Source organism: Centropristis striata, chromosome 4, assembly GCF_030273125.1.
Source record: "Centropristis striata isolate RG_2023a ecotype Rhode Island chromosome 4, C.striata_1.0, whole genome shotgun sequence".
Lineage (NCBI taxonomy): Eukaryota > Metazoa > Chordata > Actinopteri > Perciformes > Serranidae > Centropristis > Centropristis striata.
The window spans coordinates 42,226,286-42,247,563 of NC_081520.1; the positions used below are offsets into that span (position 1 = coordinate 42,226,286).

Below are 21,278 nucleotides of genomic sequence, written 5' to 3' on the forward strand. Positions count from 1 at the left end.
GCACATTGTACACATTTCTTCCTAGACAATTTTTCAGGCTCACAAATCTCTTGCTTAAATTCCTGCTTCCTCTCAAATATACAGTATTTTTAGCAAGACATTTTTAAAAAGACTTTCAGGATCCTTTTTTATATCGACAGTCATGTGCTTCCATAGTAATCAGTATACCAACATGCATTCCTAAATATTATATATAGGTTTTATGCAAACTATGCTTTTCTAAAAATACTTTTGATCAATGCTGGACATGTCTAGCAAATGTTGTTACACACCTATTGTATTTTTTCTAACTTGTTTCTGTATTGAAGAATGTTGTAATAAAGTTGTTTAAATTCATTTAATTTTCAAATTAATTTGCATGCCAGTGTGAGATGGTACAGTCCAGTTAGACCTGCAGTAAACTAATTAACTGATGCTCGCTACATGCGTCTATGTAGTGTGAAATATATGATGCATCACATGACCTCACAGCAGAACATTAGTGTGCAGACTTACACAAGTTGGATTTAAAAAATAAGCATTTGAAATATGAGTCTTCTGTAAGTGTCCCATTGGAGCTTGTTAATTGAAGTACATATCTTTAGGAACAAACAGAATGCTGAGTCTTATTTGACATAAAATTTTATTACATTTTCTGTAAAAAAGATAATTTGTGTGAACCAGTTGAAAAATGTCTTTTAAATGTAAAACAGCAGCAGAGACGTCCCCGTGAGGTTCAGGCGCTGACGGCGTCGTGCTCTTTGAACACGATGGTCTTGGGGTTGATGCCCACGCTCTTGGTGGTGTTGTGTGTTTTGTAGATGCCGATGAGACGATCAGCGATCTCAAACATGTTGTTCCTCAGAGAGATGATGATGAACTGAGCGTTCTTGGTTTGCTCCTGCACAATGAGAGGAAATGAAAATAAATTATGGATTTGAAATGTTTGTCTTGAGTGGTACAGGAGCTGTCAAAGAACCTGAAGAATGAAGTGAACATTTATTCTAAAGGCTGCAGACACAGTGGAGGGCAGCAGGTAAAGGCTTGATCCAACAACAGCTGATTCATCTGAACTCCCATTAGTTCAGAGTTACACAACACCACTCATTAGATCAGCAGCCATGAAATCAACTGCCAAAAATGTTTAATTTCTCTTTGTTGCATCACTGTGTTATGGAAGCAACATGATGAAAAATCAACCCATGCAAGTCAGAATGACAAAAAAAAAAAAAAAAAATGGGTAAGTATCTTTTGAGAAAGCTAATTATTTCAAGTCATGAAGTCATTATTCAGAGGAACTTATTTTATGTCATTATTTTGACACTAATTATTGAATCCATGCCCTACAATGTATTTCATTAGATTACTCAAATCAAGTAACATGCTTTGGATTACTTATGAAATGCTTTAAAATTATCTTCCTGACTGTCATGGGAACTTGCTCTATTGTGTTCTTCCTTGGCTCAGTCAACTTGTTTTTTCTGCAATTTTACTGACAAACTGAAAACATAATCTCCTTGGTGGAGGGAAGTAATCCATTTTTTAAGTCCGTAACTGTATTCAGAATGCCACTAATTTTAATTCAGTAACTAATTTGTAGTAGGTTTTGTTTTTTTCCTGTTAATGGACATGGGCTTCCATACATCAGCATCCTGACTTGCACATTATACCACCAATAACAATCTAGATAGATTTTGAAGCCATAACTTCAACATGTCACCATGCAGCTTGTTTAACTAACAGCTCTGTACTCACATAGATGTAATAAGCCACGATGGAGACGTTCTTGAAGTCGAGAGCCGCGTCGATCTCGTCCATGAAGTAGATGGGAGTGGGTTTGTAGTGGTGCAGAGCAAACACCAGCGCCAACGAGCTGAGGGTCTTCTCTCCTCCAGACAGGTTAAAGATCTTCTTCCAGCTCTTCTTCGGAGGACGAACACTAATGAAGGAAACACACAACCAGAGTTCAGACTACAGGACTAGAGGATTCATGTCTAGAACAGTAAACAGGAACCAACACTGTGCCTCTGGTAGTTTACTTCTCCTCTCACCTGAACATGATCCCCTCAGAGAAGGGGTCCAGACTGTCCACCAGCTCCAGCTCTGCGTCTCCACCCAGTGTGAGCATCTGGTAGTTCTCCTTCAGCTTGTTAGTGATCATGTTGAACCCGTTCATGAATTCGTTGAGGCGCTGTTTACGGAGGTCCTCGTAGCCCCGTTTGAACTGGTCCCTCTCTGTAGTGATCTCGTCCAGCTGGGCCACACGCTGCAGGTACAGCTCCTCCTGAACACACACACACACACACACACACACACAATCACACACGGTGAAGTTGTTGCTCTAGCTGCTTAAAACTGGCGAAAAACAGTAAAAATGACAGATCACAACATTTGGAACCTCTGCTAAGGTTGGATAGAAGGATGCTGTTCAGACCTTCTTCTTGTACTCTGCGATGGCTCCGAGGTTCGGCTTCATCTGAGCACATTTGGTCTCTAGTGTTGCCATCTTGTTGATGATGACGTTGGGACCAGAGATTTGGTCGAGATCAGCAGACGAATACACAACAAGTTCCTCTGCAGGCTGGCCCTCGATGGCATGAAGGGACAGTTTGGAGGCCTGAAGAACATAAAGATTATTTCACACTCAGTCAAAAATACAAGTCTAATCAAAGTCTAATGTGATATTCAACTTCTAACAATTCAATAAGCAAAACAAATGGTGGTTAGGCCTCATTTAAGGTTAAAAAAAAGATATCAAAGATTTGACCATTTTAAAGACTACACTTGGATTGTATCACATGTTTGACTTTATCTGTGAATCACTTTGACTTAAATAGTCAGGACTCTTTAACAGACTATTGAAGCAAGTGAACAGATGAGTAAGATAAACAATTAAAACAGGTATAAATAAAAGCACACCCTTTGAAGAGACTAACTAAAAACATCAGTAGGAAATTCATTTGTAAGGATTTCTTTACATTGTTTTCGACTGCTTCATGTACTTTACATTTCTTGCTCAATTTCATTTATTGCTTGTTACCAGTCGGACCAGTATCCAGTGATATCACTGACACACACCTCTTTCTGCCAGTGTTTGATCTTGTTGTTGTGTTCAGTGATGGTGGTCTCGATCTGCTCGATGCGCAGACGGACACTGAGCGACTCCTCCTGCATGGCGTGCTCCTGCTGCTGCAGGACCTTGATCTCCTTCAGCACCCCCTGGTACTGCTCCTGCACCTCAGGGAGAGCAGCCTGCAGCACAGAAAATAACCGAGGTACTCCAGATTAATTCATCTTTTACTTTAAAGTCATTTACATGTGGTGATTCTACACAACTAGCAAAACGTTCATCAGTTATTTCCACATGCAAAGCAGTTCAGCTACATATTCAAAACACTGCTACAATGTAAATATGAGTTGTGGAATGTATCTGCTTGTCTTTTGATCAAAAAAGGTTATAAGTCATATTTCAACACTGCATTATATTTTTCATTCCTTTGTAGGAATCGTAAAATGCAATTTTTTAATATAAGAATGTCTTCCTGGAGAAGGAAACTACTATTTTTGGATATAGTGGTAAGAAATATCTGGCCATGTTTGTTTTCTATGATTTACTCTCAAAGACCATGAGCTTTGAAGATGAAGTGAATCTAAATGACCGACCTCGGCCTCCTGACAGGCCTTCATGACCTCCCCGGCCTCGTCTTCCAGTTTCTTCAGTTGTTCGGTGAGTTCAGCCTTGGACTTCTCGTTCTCCTCCAGCTCCGCCTGCACACGGCTCACACTCTCCTCACACTTCTTCAGGTTGCTGCACAGAAGACAACAGACACAGATGTCAGTTGTTAATGTTTGCGAGTGAAAAACGACTGATAATGTCAGGTTCAGTCTGCAGAATAATTTAAGTGCCTGTTGACGAGCAACAGTTGTTTACGTGGTTAGAAGGATCTCTGCTGAGTGACAGTTTATCAGCTTTTAACAACATTTCTGTGTAAATGGACTGTAAAAGAAAAAAAATAGTAATGTTCATGTCATATATAGTATCTATAGGGTTTTGTGAATGTTTTCTAAAAGTTTACTATTGAAACTAAAATCTTTATTAACACCGACACATCTCTTGGTTCTAACAGATTTATTTTGCTTTTTCTGTTTTGATTTAATGGGCTCACGTACGCTACATAAATACTACATGCTAGATAAGGCTAGTAGTAATACTACTGCACTGAAACCCTATCGAATGAATACGCTATGCCTTTGAAGTCATTCAGCATGAAAAGAAATACAGAGCAGGTGAAGAAGAAGAGGGTGTGACCATAACATGTGCTGGTGCTACAAACTGAAATAGCTGCTGGCGCCAGCGCTACGAGTGGAGAAATGAGCGTGGAGCCCTGTAGAAGAACTAAAAGGCATCTTAAATGCATACTTTACAGTTAACATGGATAGAAACTTTGCTTGGACGTTAAATGATCACACATTCTCACCGTGAATTCAGATAAATCAAGGCTCTATTTAATGTCAAGGAAGGAGTTTCACACTTGCTGCTTCAGTGTCCTAGTCCAGCTACACTGTGTTCTTAACCCTCCTGTTGTGTTTGTTTTCTAGGAATAGCAATAATGTTCGTGGGTCAATTTGACCCGGGGCATGTTTAATTATCTAAAAGTGTCAGAAACTAAAACATCCTTATCATTGTTTATATTTCATTAATTACTCCATTACTAACCATTTCAATCAATATTCAGTGCAATGGTGTTCTTTCTCTCTCACAGATCATTGTTCAATGAGGATAATTCACTAGTTTTTCATAAAAAATGCATGTTAAAACTTTTTTTTATGAACATTGGTAAGACCTATATATAAAATATAATGGTTTTAAATTATACTTGATTTTAAAAAATAATAATATTTTTTTCTTTTTATGAAAACTTTTAAAATTTTTTTTTTTTTTTTAATAGATTTTTTTACTTTGAAATGGGTCAATTTGACCCGCAACATAACAGGAGGGTTAATTGACTGAAGCCAAAGAGAACATGTGACCTGCAGCCACCAGTGTCGCCTCGTTTTGTCTGCCGTGCTGTTGGTCCCACGCCATCAATCTTAATGTTCCAGCTACAGATACTCATGACTAGATGGCCATTTTCTTTGCTGCAGCCGTAACGTTGATTAACTCAAAAGGAGTTCAGCGATGTTCCTAAGATGTGTATAAATGGTGCACAGACCAGATACAATAGTTGTATCCTTAAGTATGAAGTGGAGCCAGATTCTGCTGATCCATCTGACTGGAGTGTGTGAACAAAACAATGAATAATAAGAGTTTCAACAGGCTCTATTCCCTCACCGGTCAGCCGTCTTTATGGCCACCTTGGCCTTGGTGATGGTGGAGGAGCAGTCATCCAGCTCCTTGTTGACCTTGTCCAGTTTGTCCGTCTGAGCCTTCAGCTTGTGACTGTTGATGTCTACGATCAGGTTGTGGAGCCTTTTCACCTCGTTTTCCACCTTCCCAGCCTTACTGGACGCTGCGTCATAGTCTGAAGGGTGATGAAGGGACAGAAGAGAATGAGAATATTCATGTTGGACATTTAATGTCTGATGATATATATATTCACAGGGGTTAAGCTTAAAAAAAAACATTCATTAATCACGCTGTCATGTAAACTTGTTAAGATATACACTACCGGTCAAAAGTTTTAGAACACCCCAATTTTTCCAGTTTTTTATTGAAATTCAAGCAGTTCAAGTCAAATCTTAACCAAAACTGAAAAATAATGTACATTTCAGAATTATACAAGTAGGCCTTTTTCAGGGAACAAGAAATGGGTTAACAACTTAACTCTATGGAGTCTTGGGCTATTTTGTCCATTTTTGAATTCTTTTCATGTCTTTGTAAGTCATTTTGTGTCTTTTTTTGGTCATTTTGTGTCTTTTTTTGGTCATTTTATGTATTTTTTTAGTCATTTTGTGTCTTTTTTTGGTCATTGTGTGTCTTTTTTTAGTCATTTTGTGTCTTTTTTTTTTAGTCATTTTGTGTCTTTTTTTTTAGTCATTTTGTGTCTTTTTTTTTGGGTCATTTTGTGTCTTTTTTTAGTCCTTTAGTTCAACATAAAATGTGATTTTGAATCTTTTTTTTAATTTTCAAAACACTATCATGCTCAATAAAGAATTTTAAATGTGCATTAATTTCAGAGTACACTGAGACATTAAACTGCATCATTTTCAATTAAATTCTGGAAAAGTTGGTGTGTTCTACAACTTTTGACCAGTAGTGTATATAGAGCTAAAAACTGTAACTCAAACATTTTATGTCATTCAATTATCTGGCCTGTATTTTTTGCTGCAAATTCCAACTCAAAAAGATCAAACAACTTAATAACATATTTAACAATTAACAATATTTCCCTTCACAGTTTAGAGGAGGACGCTACCTTTCTTGAAGGCCTCCAGACTCTTCTCCATCTGTTTCTGCTTGGCCTTGTCTGGGGCAGCAGCCAGCACGTTGGCCTCCAGTTCCTTGATCTGAAGCTTCAAGTGAGTCTCCTGATCAGCTAAACTCTGGAGCAGGAAAGAAGGAAATACTCAGTTTAACAATACTTTTATCAGTTTATACTTTCACATTTATATTATTTAGATCACAAATAACCCAGATGAGTGATACAGAAACACAGTGAATAAAAAGGCGTGTATCTGCCGTACGGTCATGCTCTTGGCGTATTTTTCCAGCGTGTTCTTCATGTCTCGGAGCTGTGGTCTCAGCCGCTGGATGTTCTCCTCCAGCTGCAGCCTTTTCTCTTGGCAGCCCTGCAGCGTCGACACTTTCTCATTCAGCTTGCTCTCCATACGGTCAATCTGCAGAAAACAGATGAAAAACAGCACGTCTTACACACTGGTGGCCTGCTGTGGTGATTGTTTCCACTATCAGTTATTTAGAGGTAAAACTAGACAGGAATTAGGAGTTATTTAGGAAACTTGGGAGTAGGAAGTTTAAAGTCTTCTGTGTGAGTGAATGACATCACAGTTCTGTCATACTGAGAACCTAATGATGATAGTTTGTCTCTGCAGTTCTCATTCAGAATCACATTTGAAAGACTGATAAGAACAATACAATAAATACACAAAAATAGTGTCACTTGTATTAAGAGCTAGTTCTACACAAGTACAGGATTAACATGAACTGATACAAATATTACACTTCTCTTTAGGGGTATTGTATTGCATCTTGTGGTGCTTAGACAGTATGACTTTTTGCTGTGTTGTTAATGTAGAATAACTGTATTAAATGTAAGCATGTCCTGGTATGTTTATTACATTAAGCAATGCATTTCTGTTCTCATGGTTCAGCTGCTTTTGCGTACCTTTTTGGTAATTCCAGGGACAGTATCAGAAAGTTAGAATCTACCGTAATACATTTCTATAAACTCTTTATTTTAAAATCAGATCAGACATGTGATAAACACTCACCTCCTCCTGGGGGACCTCAGTCCCAAGAGACGAGCCCATCCTGCCCTTCATTACTCTCCCTCCTCCAGTCATGGTTCCTGGAAAACACATACGACACCAGTGAGATTTAGATTTATTTAAAAAAAAAATCTGACTCGTAGAAATAGAATGTCCTATCTTCAGTAATAGAGGTATGATAGTGGGCCACCCACCAGCCATCTCAATGATCTGCCCCTTTAGGGTGACCACTCTCCAGCGCCGGTCCTTCTGGAAGGCCATCCTGGTGGCCTGCTCCATGTCCTGGGCCACCAGGGTGTCCCTCAGGGCAAAGTAGAAGGCTGGTCGCACACTCTCATCCTTCACACGCACCATGTCAAAGAGACGAGGGCTGTCCTCAGGAGTACGGATGGGAGACATGTTCTTCTCCCACACCTTCATCTGAGCACAGGAAGTGGAGAAGGCACAGCAGCTTATTATTTATTCCATTGGAGAAAAACGTCAATAGCTCAACATAGTTTTACAATTTAGAAATGTGCCTTTTTATCCAGAAATCACAGTAATAAACTGTGTAAGCGTTCAGACAGTGAAGTGAACTACGTCATGACAGGATACTGAGGTCACTGAGTGCAAGATATTTTAAAACTCATCTGTTCTTCATTAGATCAAATCAGCTGTTACACTTTCACTATTGAGGGTCTGAGAGAGTCATGATCTTTACCTTGTCCAGACCGATGAAGGTGGCGAACCCGATGTTCTGTTCTTTGAGGAACATGACACACTTCTGAGCCGTGTCGATGGTGTCCACCACGATGTTGTCCAAGGCGCCACAGCTGGAGGAAATGGCCACATCGTACTTCTCATCTATGGCTCCAAGGTCTCCCTACAAGCACAAAAACCAATTATAACACAGCTACTACAGGACTTCTGCTTTTCATTCCAGTCATTTAAGACTTGAAAGTCAAATAAAATACATTTGTGGATGTGTTAAAATAACAATGGTGAGACTTGTGCACCATCGCTAGATGACCATTTATTATATTGCTGCTGTGTAACCCCCTATATTAATTTGTTCTAACAGCTTTTTACCAATCTTCCAAAGATGCCAGGGATCCTGCCGCTCTTCTTCTGCTGCATGAGGGCATCCAGGACTCTTCCTCTGCTGCGGTTGGAGGACAGAGAGCTTTTGGCTTCATCCACCTTCTGCCTCATTTCCCTCACCACTTCCCTCGTCTCATTATCCATCTTCATCAGCTGCTCCAGCATCTCCTCGTCCTGCAGAGACAAGGAGGATCATTTCAAGGTGAAGCTCACACAAATGACACACTTAACTTGTATTGAAACCACCACACATACAGCAGCTAACCTAAGTCAGATGCAACATGTCTCATGTAAGTGCAACCTAATCAAAAAGGCTGATTTACCTTTTTGAGCTCCTGTTCTTTCTGGGGTATTTTGACCTGCAGGTCTTTGATGGCGGGGCGGCGCTCACTCAGAGTGTCGGAGGTGGTCTTGAGAGTCTGTTTGGCTGTGTTGAGCTGAGTCAGAGCCGTGTTGTGGCGGCTAAGGTAGATGTCGAGCTCCGACTGAGCCAGGTCCATACAGGACCGGGTCTCATTTACAGCCTTACTGAGCTCCATCAGCTCCTTCTCTTTGGTCTGGAGAATAAAAAGAGGAGTTAGGCTGGAAGACAAGGAGATGGGATTTCACAGAAATAAAACAAAGTTACACAAAGCAATCATCAACTAACATCAAGATAAACACACACCTCTTTGTCCTGTTGCAAGCCGCTCGTCTCTTCCTTCAGGCTCTCCATCACCTCCTCAAGTTTTTTCTCTTCTTTCACCTTCTGCTTCTCCAGCTCTTCCTTGCGAGCTGTTGCCTCAGAGATGGCCTTTTCACTGCTGGCTGGCACACCGCGCACTTCCTCCAGCTGAAAGATGAGCCAGACAGGAGAACATACACAAACAGATGAGATGCCTCTGACTGGACTCTGAGCTGGCTACACCTGTCTGGATGTCAGGATACAATTCATCAATACACTCTCCAATCACCCAGAGAGTAAAAGCCCTTTACCTCTTAAATTAGATGAGGACTTTAACGATCAGTGGAGACAAGAGGTATAAAGCAAACTGATTGAATCAGCTTTTTCACAGTGTCAGTTACTAGCAACTGTGCTACACTTCAGAAACAGGCCAAAACACACAACTGTAATCAACTATAAACACACATTCAGAACTGAGCAAGCCCTGGTTAAGGCTGGCACCACAGTCAGCCGCTTGGCAGGGCTGCAACAAGGCAAGGAGTGGTGTGTGTGTGTGTAGTCTATGTTTTGTAGGGTTAACTGCGGGTGAAATGTGAATGTGGCTGCTGGGAGTGTTACACAAGCCAGGCCATAGTTGACTACCACACAGCAGAACACTGCTCCCCAGAGGTCTGCCTGCCTCTGCCCAGCTCCCCCTCTGACCAAGACGCTTCCAGAGCTCAGCCATTGTAGGTGGAGCAGATAGTTTTAGAGCAGAGAGGGAGATGAGAAGCTGTACCTACAGTTAGGAGGGAATGTTTCACTCCATCTTTGTGTGAAAGGAAATCTAAGTTCCAGTGCAAGTTATAGAAGCATTAGTCCCAGAAACAGGAACATGATTAAGAGTGTAGCAGAGCATGAGTGGCTCCCAACAGGCTCACACTAACAACGTGTGTGTAGCTTCACAGCCCCCTAGTGGCTAGTTTAGAGCAAAGAGCCCTTCCTGCCATGAAATTACATTTACAGTTTTATTCTAATAATTATTTTCTAAGCATAATGTCAATCCAACTAGAATACATGGATTTTTCTTTAGCCAAGGTGAGAAAAAAATAAATAAAAATAAAGAAAGGTCTGTAAAGACTTTTGGAACTGAGACAGTAGAATTTTTGGCCATATAGAGCATCATGTCTCAGACCAATATCTGTTAGTAGCAGTATTAATTTTTTCATATGAAAGCCAATCTGCCTTTTGTCCCCGTCAGTTACATTTATTTGCAAAGTATAATATATATATACACATTTATTTTTTACACACATTTGCATTCATCTTTAAAACTAAAGAATGCTTAATTTTCAAACATTTAAATTCTTCTCTGGAAAATGTATCAATGCAGAATCAAAAACTCTTAAAATGCTGAAATCAAAGTAAACGGGAAATTGAACCGGGTTTTTTTTTTTTAAAACTCACAAATAAACAGTACACTATTGAGTACAAAAGTATAAAACTCTAACCTGTAAAAAGAGATGCTTTGAGAAAATTAAAAATAATAATTATTCTCAACGTACATGTGATTCTAATTAATTTTCCACTCAAACCAAACAAATAAGAAGTGCTGTTGAAAAATGTTGTTGAATTCTGCTATTTGTTTAGGTTTCGGGGAAAGCCTTGACAAATGTCCTCTTCTTCTCTAGGCCTCACAACAACAGCCCTTGTGTTTTTTTCATAAGCAACGGAAATTGTATTTTTAGTGCCCATGTTTCTTTCTTGGCTACGGGACAAAATAAACAGAGCAACACTAGTGTCATACCACTGGTGCTAGCTTGTCTTGACTTAGTGCAACTCTGAATTTGTTAATGGATATGTATTATAAATGATGGGAAAATGGCCGCAATTATGCTCTCCTGACAGATTATGTGACAGTCAGAGTGAAATAATAATAACTACTGCAGAGTAACAAACAGTGGCACAAAGTTAAATAAAGCAATTGAACTGTGTGCAATAATGGACCACAGTTTAAAAGCACACTCACCTTTTCTGTGTCCTTCTCCAGCTGCTTCTGCAGCTTCTTGTTCTTGCTCTTTGAGTGTTTAATCTTCTCACGCACTTCAACATCCTGCAGGTCCAGCTGGGTGAACTTCTCCTTCTGGGTCTCAATGTACTTGTTGATCTTATTTTGTTTCCTGGTGAAGGAACAGCATTTATACTGAGCACACTCATGTAAATCACGGAAAAATCGACTGTATTATTAGATAAACTAGGAGAATACGAAACATAGACAAAAGAAATAACAGCCTTATAGTGTTTCATAGAAACTCTTAGTGGTAAAGCTCACACAGTTTATCAGTTTAAAAATAATCTATGTCATCAAAACCAGAAAAATAGAAATATTTTTGGCATCTAGAACAACAAGTTTATACAACAACACATTTCTAGACACAGTTTGGTCTAGAAAAATACAGAAGTAATTAATTTGTGTTGTAAAATATTATTATTCTACACTTATCTAATCATATTAAATTAGTTAGTAGAAGAGAAAAAGAGGAGAAAGGCCAGTAAATGTCTTACTTCTCCACATTTTTTAGCTCTTGGTTCATTTTCTCCGTCTCCTCTGATATCTTTGCATTTTTCTCAGTGAGTTCCTTTGTGTCCTCTGTGATCTTCTGCTTCTCCTGCTCTTTTTCCACCACACGCTCCTGCAGATCATGACTAATGGCAAAGAGATATCAGGAACAAACAGTGAGAGTTAAAAACCTAATAGTTTACACATAACACAAAGAAATCGGCATCTGACACCAGAGAAGGGTCACGCTGCCCCTGTGAGGTTTAAAAATAGAGGATTAAATTGGCATTCATTCAAATGTTCTTTTTTTCCTCGTCTATGCTACTGTGGGCCTACACGAAAATGTAACAACATTATATTATGGTTTCATTTGTCTTGTACAGAATAGATGCACTCACACATAGTACTGGCAGAGGTGACTCTTGTGTTTGAAGATGTCGTTCTCCAGGGTGAGGAACTCCACCGCTTTGTTCTTTTCTCCTTCCAGAGCATTCTTCTCCTTTTCTACCAGCTTTACTCGGTTTAGCTAGGACAGTGAACAAATTACAGTATTTAACATCATGTGAAAAAACTTTAATGACACTTTAGCACATAGATTATTTACATTAGTGGCATGTTAAAATATTTTTTTTCCAAAGCATTTACATCATTCTGATGCCATTTAAATATTTTGTATAAACGATTAATTTCATTCATTTGTTTCTAATCACTTCTGAATTGTCTTACTTATGTAGTACAGTAAAAAAAGAAATTCAACAACATAGTAAGAAAGCACAATCTTCAGAAGCAAATACAATATTCGTTTGCAAAAAAGTTTTCTATGAAAAACCATGAATCATGTCTGGGACAGTTGGCTCAGCCACATACCAACTTATCTTACATACTTCAGTTACACAACTATAAAAATGTATCATTTTCATTGCAGATATGAAAAATAAAAAGCCTCTTCAAGCTCTAACTTTGACTGTATAAATGCAGTGAATTAAGTTATAAATGCACAGTGAATGAAGTCAGGACACAGGAAGGAGAGCTGGTTATCTGAGGAGTGTGTGTGTGATCAGATGTGTATGAGTGTGTGTCACCTTCTCTCCTCTCTGTTCATTGAGCAGCTCGATGCGGCGAGCCAGCGTTAGGATGGGCTCCTTGAGGCGGCAGGAGCCGATAATGTCCTCCAGGTACTCCAGCATGCCCTCGTCATGCTCCGTCTGACCTTTAGGCTTCATCATGGCAATCTGCTCCACCTCTCCCTGACAACAGCCCAGGACAACATGGTGAACAAAACATGCACACAATCACTGACTCACAACATAGTGCTAAAAGTTCAAATAAATCATTTAGAAAAATAAAAAATGTTAACACTCACTACTTAGTTATGTGGTAAATTGACTTCATAACTCTAAAAAATAATGCTGCTCTGCTTTACACAACTAGGCAGATATATACAGTCAGATACAGTGTACCAAAATAAATAAATAAATATTTTTTTAAAAATCTAGAAGTTCCCTTTGAGAACAAAATGGCTTTTCCCATTCAGAGATAGTGACTAGTGTTACACTGGGCTAAACAAAGTGTTCATGAAATCAATTCTAAACATAAAATTAAAATACTGAACAAACCTAAAAAATAATAGATTCAAATCTGATGAATGTTGTTTTCACAGACATGTTAAACATGCTTTAGAACATTTTAGGTGCTGATGTTGTAATAACACATTATCACCTCACCACCACAGCAACCACTGCTCTTTACACAACTTGTGTTAAAATGATATCTGTAAGTTTAACATGATTTAAAAACAACTGATTTTGATAACATGCAGATTTTGACTTGTTTTTGTTTTACACCTCAGTTGAATTTCCAAATACTGTACATGTACACTACTGGGACTAAAGTTAAGGACCAGCATATCCAGCATAATTATTTTGGTCTGAACAAGTGTTCAATTTAATTAATTTATTTTTTGAGAAAGCTGGCTTCTAATAAAATATTCCTACAAAATAAAGTCCATGTTAAACATGAATTATCCACAGTATTAGAAAAATATTGAAGTCCTAAATTCTGCTTTATTTCTATGTGAGGAAAAAAAATGCAGCTCACATATTACATTAATGTATGAAAGAGAGGAGAAGCCAGTAGGTAGATCCCACATCATCCTCTGCTCCAAGCAGTGCACTAAACAGACAGCTTCCCTTAGCCAGAGGCCTGAGAAGTGACCTTGGAGGAAAGCTAAAGCCTCTTCCCATACCCATGCAGCCATGTCACAGACACAGAGCTGAAATCTAACAGCCAGGGGAGTTAAAATGGACACACACACACAAATACAAAAAAAAAAAGTCAAGCAAAACACATGTAATCAACCAACTAACCTAAAAACCACAGCAGAGGGTAGAAACCAAGAGTTCACTTGAAACCACCATACAAAAATAAAAATAAATAAAATGTAAAAATTAGGACAACAAAGATTAAATCAGCCATTTTGTTCTGCTCTAACCTGTGTCATCAGCCCATAAGGCACGGGTTAATCAGTAATAATGGCTAGGTTTCACATGTATTACAATCACAAGAGGTGGGAGTGTAACTAGTCAACTGAAGCAAACTCAGGGCAACAAACTGCTAAATTAAAAAAAGGGAAAATATAACAACCAGCAAGAAAATGATATAAAAAATACACAGAAAACATTACATTCACAGTGGAGGTAAAACATAAAAAAATAAACAAAATGTTAAATCAATATTAAAGCCATGGTAATGGAGGGTGTTTGATCCTGCCACAGTGAAGCAGCACTGCTAATATTGGGGTTGGGGTCTATTCTCACACGCCAATATTTACGTGCTGCTAAAGCGTGGCAGGTACATGGGGAGGGGAGGGGGAGGGAGGTCCAACCTGTCCCCACTGGAGGGTCAACCCCATAAAAAAGGATCCCCCCACTAAAAAAATCTGTTAGTTGTTCAACTACAGCCTCTCACATCCAGGTCCATGTATGGGCATTTATTCCTTAAAATTCTAAAGCAGCAAATAATGGTTCGCACCTTTTCCACATTGTTTCAAACCATGATGCGCTGCTATAGCAGTCTAAGGGCTGGCAGAGGGCTCATCCTCTCTTTTCCAATTCCAGTGCAACAGGTTATTCCCACAGACAGGCATGGCTTTAAGGTAGCCATGAAATATTTGACTCAAAGAGAACTGGGACATGGGCAGAGAACGGAGTGCAGGAAATCTCTGACAGAATGGGATGGCAACAGCAAGGATAAAAAAGGAGAGTTAAAAGTGGAAGAGGAAATTACAGAAAAAAATTTACAATTACCTGTAAGATCAGAAATCGGTTGTGGTCTAGGTCAATACCATGGCTTCGGAGTAAAGCTCCCATTTCTTTGAATGTGGCTTTCTTGCCATTGATATAGTAGGCTGAGGAATTGTCTTTGTTGGCAGTCCTGGAAACATAGAACTTGCTGTTGGGGATGACTTCGTAGTCATCTCCTTCCTGGCTCAGATGGGGGAGGGGCAGAAGACACACAGCAGCTTAGTGAGCAGCAATTCAGGGGAAACTAACAGCTCAAACATCAAATGATAATATATATAACATAATACTGACAAACTCACTGAGAGCTTGTTGAGAAAAAAAAACAATTAAGAAAAAGGCTTGTTTTAAAAAGCACACACCAGGTCCAAGTCAGCTACACTAACTTGTATATAAACCATATATAATACCAATACTGGAGTGTACTCGATCATGCTACATTTACTAAATTTAAAGTTATGTTAGATATGATGATGAGATTATAAATGCAAGGCAAAAAGGTAGGTCATTTTCCAAAAAATGTATTAATTTTAAAAACAAGTGTAATAATCCAAGTTGTGTACACCACTTCTTAAAAAATATTTTTGAATGTCAGAAATGGCAGATTGTAAAGCCTGCAGAATTTATATAATTGTGCCATTAGTTTAACAACTTCACTATAATTTACTGTGAACTGCTGGAGCAAACAGGAAGGCTTAAAAATATTTAACAGTGGTCAGGGCAAAACTTACACCCCCTGTGGCAGATCAAATATAGAAACATGTTTAACTCTATTTCTTAATACTACAGTCAGTTTTCAAAATAATTTTTGTTCTAATGCAAAAGAATACATTTGTTTTCTTACTCAAAGACCTATTTTGTTGACTTTAACAGCACAATCAAATGAGTAGGGCCCAGTAGCCAAAAAGCTTCTTTTAAAAATTGTTCAAAATTAGAGGAATCATTTCAGGCACATTATGAATCGACTGTAGCACGTGTGGGTGTTAGTTGTAACTTTCATGCCAGCTTTGAGTGTGTTTAGTCACTGGTGTGATCCATTTGTAGCAATATTATCTAATGGGCAGGACTGAGGAATAGAAACATTTAAAATTAAAGAAAAATATCTATCCACTAAATAACATTTCTAATCACCCCTTTGGACTCTGACTATGTATTGATGAATTTAGGAGAGGTCAGAGTGAGTGTAGTGTGTCACAAAGATAAAGATATATATACCTTATCAATAATCTTTTGAAAATGCACCTCCACAGTACAGCTCTGCACATCCTTATGTTCATCAGAGCTGTGAATCAGCACTGAGACTTTTTTCGATCTGATCTTTTGAGCTCTATATCCAAACACAAAGAGCATTGAATCTATCACATTGGACTTCCCACTCCCATTTGGACCAATGATGCAGGAAAAGCGCTGAGGAAAAGGTGAGAGAGAAGAAAGAAAAAAAATGTAAATCAATAATATAAAAAAAAACACTGCATCCACAAACAAAATCTGTAAATGTCATGACATTTTAAGCTATATATAAAGACTCAAGCATAGTAAGATTGTGATAGTGAATGTATTCCAAGTGGGTGTAGTTTAGATTTATTTTAATATATTAATATTTTTAAAGCAAACAAAGAGAGCAGAAAAAGGTAAAAAGATATAATTTAAGGAAAGTCATAATTTATGGGAAATGTCAGGACATCACTAGATCACTACCCCTTGCACGATACACCCACTAAATCAAAATGGAGGAGTGTGACTTTTTCCACTTTGAATTTAAAAAAAAAACAAACTTCAATGTTACAATCTAGTATCATGAATATTTTTTTGTACTTTTTTTTATGTCTAGCACTACACAGGGCAACACATGCAGCTGCAATATCTGACATTAGAGATAAATAAAATAAAATCGAGAAACACTAGAAATGAGAGTAGATCTGTGAGCTTAACACAACACATTAACAAAGTATTTCCCACGCAGGTTTGACATTTGTAAAAATGTTTGGTCGTACCTTGTGAAAAGGCCCCAGAATCTGCTCGCCTGCGTAAGATTTAAAGTTGCGATTAACTAAATGTGTTATCATGAGGCGAGGAGCGCCCGGTTCATTGGCCATTGCTGGGGGCGGGGGTGGAGGGATGCTACCGACAATCTCCTCCAAACTTCGATTATCAACCGCCTCGGTAGCTTCTCCCTGAGACGGATCTGTGGCACAGAAAAAAAGTACAACTTTTTATTCCTGTGTGCGAGTGGTTTGTTTCAGGTGGGGGACAGTGGCGCGTGGGGGAGGGGTGGAGGAGCAAAAAAACAAACAAACAAAACACAGGCAGCAAGTTACAACAGCAGTCACACAACCAGTCCCGAGAAAGTTGACAGGCGTTATTTTTCTTTGTTCTGAACACAAGAGCCAACCCAAAAGAGAGAGAGAGAGAGACCATGGCCGCTGAGGAACAAACCCACATTATTCTACAAACGCTCTCCACCAGAAGCGTTGATTCATGAGAGTAGATGCGCCACATACATTTCGTCGATAATAAATAACTGAAGTGCAAATTTCGATCATCAACGTCACGTTTTTACTCATGCTGAAGTGTGCTCAACACGCAGACAGGGAAAATCTTGTTTTGTGATAATAATGTAGAAGGTTAAAGCGATTCTGTTGCCATCACACCAAGCCACAGCGACCTGTCCACAATCTATTGTGCTCACATAAGCATAAACAAGCTGAGGGGTCGATGTTTGTCAATTACATTTTTGCAGGCAGACACCGAGTAAAGCATTTCAACACATTCTAAAGAACACAAACATCTATTAATGTCAATATGCATCTTAAGCTTCGCATACAATTTATTATACAAACAACAAATTATTCAGTTATAAGAATAACGTCAAACAGCTTTTGATCTACTACATAAAACACTTTATCATTATCCGAAATAAATTACCTCGTTTGCTGAGAAGATCCGGGGGAGAAGTATACTCGACGATATCAAAATCATCTCAAAAATCATAAGACATTTATTGATGACTGACACTTTAGAAAAAAAAATAACAGCCATTCTTACTACGTGTTTAAGAAAGGAAAAAAAAGCTTCACAGCTGTGGCAATTGGCCACTAGCAGCACGGCAATACACGCAACGCCTTTGAGTGAACACAACTTATTTAGATTCACAGACACCAAAACAGCCTTTGTTACTTGCCAGTTGTCGGCGGTGCCTCCTCTTGGCCATTGGAGCTGGTTTGTGGAGGGGGTCCATCCAGCTCGTCCTCGGAGTCATCCCGGGGCTGCGACCCTTTCCCTCTGCTCTTGGCAGTGGAGCTCTTTGCAGTTTTAGATGGCATGATTTGAAATCTGAAGGGGTCATTGGTAAAAAAGGAATATCCATGAGTGGTTTTTGTGCCTGTCAATCTCCCAACTCCACTTTTAGTCGGTCACACGCAGCTACTGTTGTCAGGCTTTAATCATTACCAGTCAGATCCCACTGCCGCCCATCCAACTCTTAGTCGCTAGATTCTTCATATGGGAACATAACCTAGTTTTTGTCTTCTTTTTTTTTGCAACAATAAGATTGTGAGAGTTATTAAATAATGCTTTCGGCCTGGTGACATTAGAGGAGATGGCACCGGTGAGGCTGCCAGTCTGCCTGATGATTGTCGCAAATTAAATGCTATTCTCACATCAAATCCAACAATATTAAAAACGAATGGCCTTCTCCTGTCACAGGATCCTTTTAGTGTCCCTCTGCATCTAAAGTAAAACATTTAAACGCAAAGTTAGACGGTTAATGGCCCTTGTAAAGATGGGGGATACCGGGAAATAAGGTGGACGGAACGCTGACTGGAAAACAAATTCAGTTCATATGCAAATAGCTAAATTATCTCCCCACAGCCCTGAGCCTAGCAGTAATCTATATTATGTGGGTATTACTGAATAGACGCAGCTATCAGGCTCTCTGCTCGGTGTAAAGACACAACGTGCTGAATTGATCGAGGTCTCAAACTGACACTAATATTAACCTTAATCCCCTCAATCTTTATGTTGGGGGCGGAGGTAAGTTTAGCTGCTGTTCTACTCAAGTTAAAGTGGCTGTTCAAAGCTTACTGCACACCCCTCTATACTGCCCATCTGTGGTCTTTTTACAAAAAAAATCCAGTATTCAGAAGTTACAAGTTGCCTCCAATGATGCAATGAGAATTTGACTGCAGATTCCCAGAGGAGGGAGTGCTGGTCAGATGTTTGTATCTGTAGGAGTCAGCACACTGAAAGCACTTTTAACAAATTTGATGTTTAAGTTTCTGCAACGTGTGGATGAGTCCACCACCAGTACCATGGTGGGACTCTCAGACCCCTTTGTGACATCCACACTGAGAGGACATTGGCTGAAATGTCTGTATGCATTTTAATTCTTGTATTTGTTTTTTATTTTTTTGTTTGTTTTTATCTGTCCTGTCTTGTGTGGCTTGGAGTCTGGTAAATAAACTGAATACAGACTGTGCAGAAGTATCTTGGCTAAGTTAAGAGTAACGTTGGACTGGCAGTAACGTTATTATTACAAGTACTTCTGCCAGATAAGTACAGTAATAACGCTGCCTTGGCCACCAGATTAAAAAAAAAACACTAATTTTGCCACGTGACTGCGCCAGTCTCTTTGCTAATTGTCACGTTAAGTTAGCATGTGCAGCTAGTTATCTAATGTGAAATAATGCTGCAAAGCTAAAGCTAGTGTGGTAGCTAACTTTGACTAGCAGACGTGGATCTGTAACGTTAACGCAATACTGTAACTGTACTCAAAGTTGCATTGAAAAGGGCGCTTGGCAACATTTCCCCAACTAACACAGAGGAAGCTAAAGTATTTAACCAGACAAAGATGTCGCAGAAATCATCTGCAACAATAATATTAAGTTGCACCTTACTGTTAGGGCTGTATGTTTAGGAAAAGGCGCATTAAATGTAATATAAAGCATAGAAAGTGATAAAGTCTTGTTGCATTCCGGGGTATAGTTGACGTTGGCAAGCACGACCTCCAACGCAATAATGTTAAACTAAAATAAACGTGTTGATAATAATAATAGACTAGTTTGGAATTTACGTTCCAGCAAATAGACGGAACCCGGCCGTCAACTTACTCCCAGCTAAAAACGTTTCAGTCATTTCAGCAAATAGACGGAGCCCAGCCGTCAACTTACTCTCATCTAAAACGTTTCAGTGTATCTTCCACAAAATAGGCTCGATCTGTCGAGAGGCTTCTTTTCTGACCCGAACACCGATTTATAAAAAAAGTTATTCGTTAATCCAACGTCTGGCAGATAGAATCCACAGAAAAACAGCCCCGTGTCACTCCGAGCCGCTCCGCTGCTGAGACTCTAACTTGTAAATGGCGCCTAAACTGCGCCGTCGAACCAGATTCGTTATATAGTGACGCAAGGCACCATGGAACGTTCAAAGGGCAGGGGAAAAAAACACGAAATTCAAAAAAGGGGACGAAGCCAACTCCGCCTCGCTCCAAACAAACAACAAGCTCATGACACAAATAATCAGAAGAGAAAGTACAGAACGTAACAATACTTCTTTTTTAAACGATGTTGTATAAGATTTTTACTTTTTATTTGATTTATGAAATAATAATAATGCACAGTTACAAAGAAGAAGAAACGAGTTACTGAAAGATAAACAAAGCAAAAATAGAAAATAATAACAGAAAAAATAGAATTAAATAATCAGAAGAGAAAGCACAGAAAGTAACAATACTTTTTCAAACGATGTTGTCTAAGATTTTTTTTATTTATTTATATCAAACAGCAAACAGTTACAAAGAAGAAGAAATGAGTTACAGAAAGATAAACAATGCAAAAAATAAAATAGATTTAAATAATCAGAAGAGAAAGTACAGAAAGTAACAATACTTCTTTTTTTAAACAATGTTGTATAAGATTTTTTAAATTGTTTTTTATTTATTTATATCAAACAGCAATACAATGCACAGTTACAAAGAAAAAGAAACGAGTTACAGAAAGATAAACAATGCAAAAAAATAAAATAGAATTAAATAATCAGAAGAGAAAGCACAGAAAGTAACAATACTTCTTTTTCAAACGATGTTGTCTAATATTTATTTATTTATTTATTTATATCAAACAGCACACAGTTACAAAGAAGAAGAAACGAGTTACTGAAAGATAAACAAAGCAAAAAAAAAAAATAGAATTAAATAATCAGAAGAGAAAGTACAGAAAGTAACAATACTTCTTTTTCAAACGATGTTGTCTAATATTTTTTTGTTTATTTATAT

General features: G+C 38.6%; 1 protein-coding gene across 3 annotated transcripts; it reads right to left on the reverse strand.

Annotated features, from left to right (window-relative positions):
- Positions 1 to 618: 618 nt before the first annotated feature.
- Positions 619 to 20,371, reverse strand: smc4 (structural maintenance of chromosomes 4). Of its 3 annotated transcripts, none has more exons than XM_059331322.1 (24): positions 20,116 to 20,371; positions 18,189 to 18,340; positions 17,002 to 17,192; positions 16,223 to 16,414; positions 15,014 to 15,190; positions 12,791 to 12,955; positions 12,107 to 12,234; positions 11,714 to 11,854; positions 11,178 to 11,328; positions 9,173 to 9,337; positions 8,829 to 9,062; positions 8,494 to 8,679; positions 8,126 to 8,287; positions 7,620 to 7,845; positions 7,429 to 7,505; positions 6,664 to 6,816; positions 6,396 to 6,522; positions 5,312 to 5,501; positions 3,643 to 3,787; positions 3,058 to 3,231; positions 2,414 to 2,596; positions 2,031 to 2,263; positions 1,735 to 1,918; positions 619 to 880 (listed from the first exon to the last, which is right to left on the reverse strand). In XM_059331322.1, exons 2-24 carry the CDS (start codon positions 18,328 to 18,330, stop codon positions 716 to 718), a joined length of 3,891 nt encoding a protein of 1,296 aa, XP_059187305.1. In that variant the 5' UTR covers positions 18,331 to 18,340; positions 20,116 to 20,371; the 3' UTR covers positions 619 to 715. The 3 variants fall into 3 exon arrangements, with proteins under 3 accessions (XP_059187305.1, XP_059187304.1, XP_059187306.1); XM_059331321.1 differs by having other exon boundaries at positions 20,176 to 20,370; XM_059331323.1 differs by lacking the exons at positions 18,189 to 18,340; positions 20,116 to 20,371 and adding an exon at positions 17,933 to 18,089.
- Between the last annotated feature and the right edge of the window lie 907 nt (positions 20,372 to 21,278).

What these genes read in the sequence shown, in the direction of transcription:
- smc4 (XM_059331322.1), bottom strand. Translation starts at nt 18,330, where the DNA reads ATGCCATCTAAAACTGCAAAGAGCTCCACTGCCAAGAGCAGAGGGAAA. An exon ending in CACCTCTGCCAGTACTATGT is followed by an intron (nt 11,855 to 12,106) that starts GTGAGTGCATCT and finishes CTTTGCCATTAG; the next exon opens with TCATGATCTGCAGGAGCGTG. An exon ending in TCAAACACTGGCAGAAAGAG is followed by an intron (nt 2,597 to 3,057) that starts GTGTGTGTCAGT and finishes TATGTTCTTCAG; the next exon opens with GCCTCCAAACTGTCCCTTCA.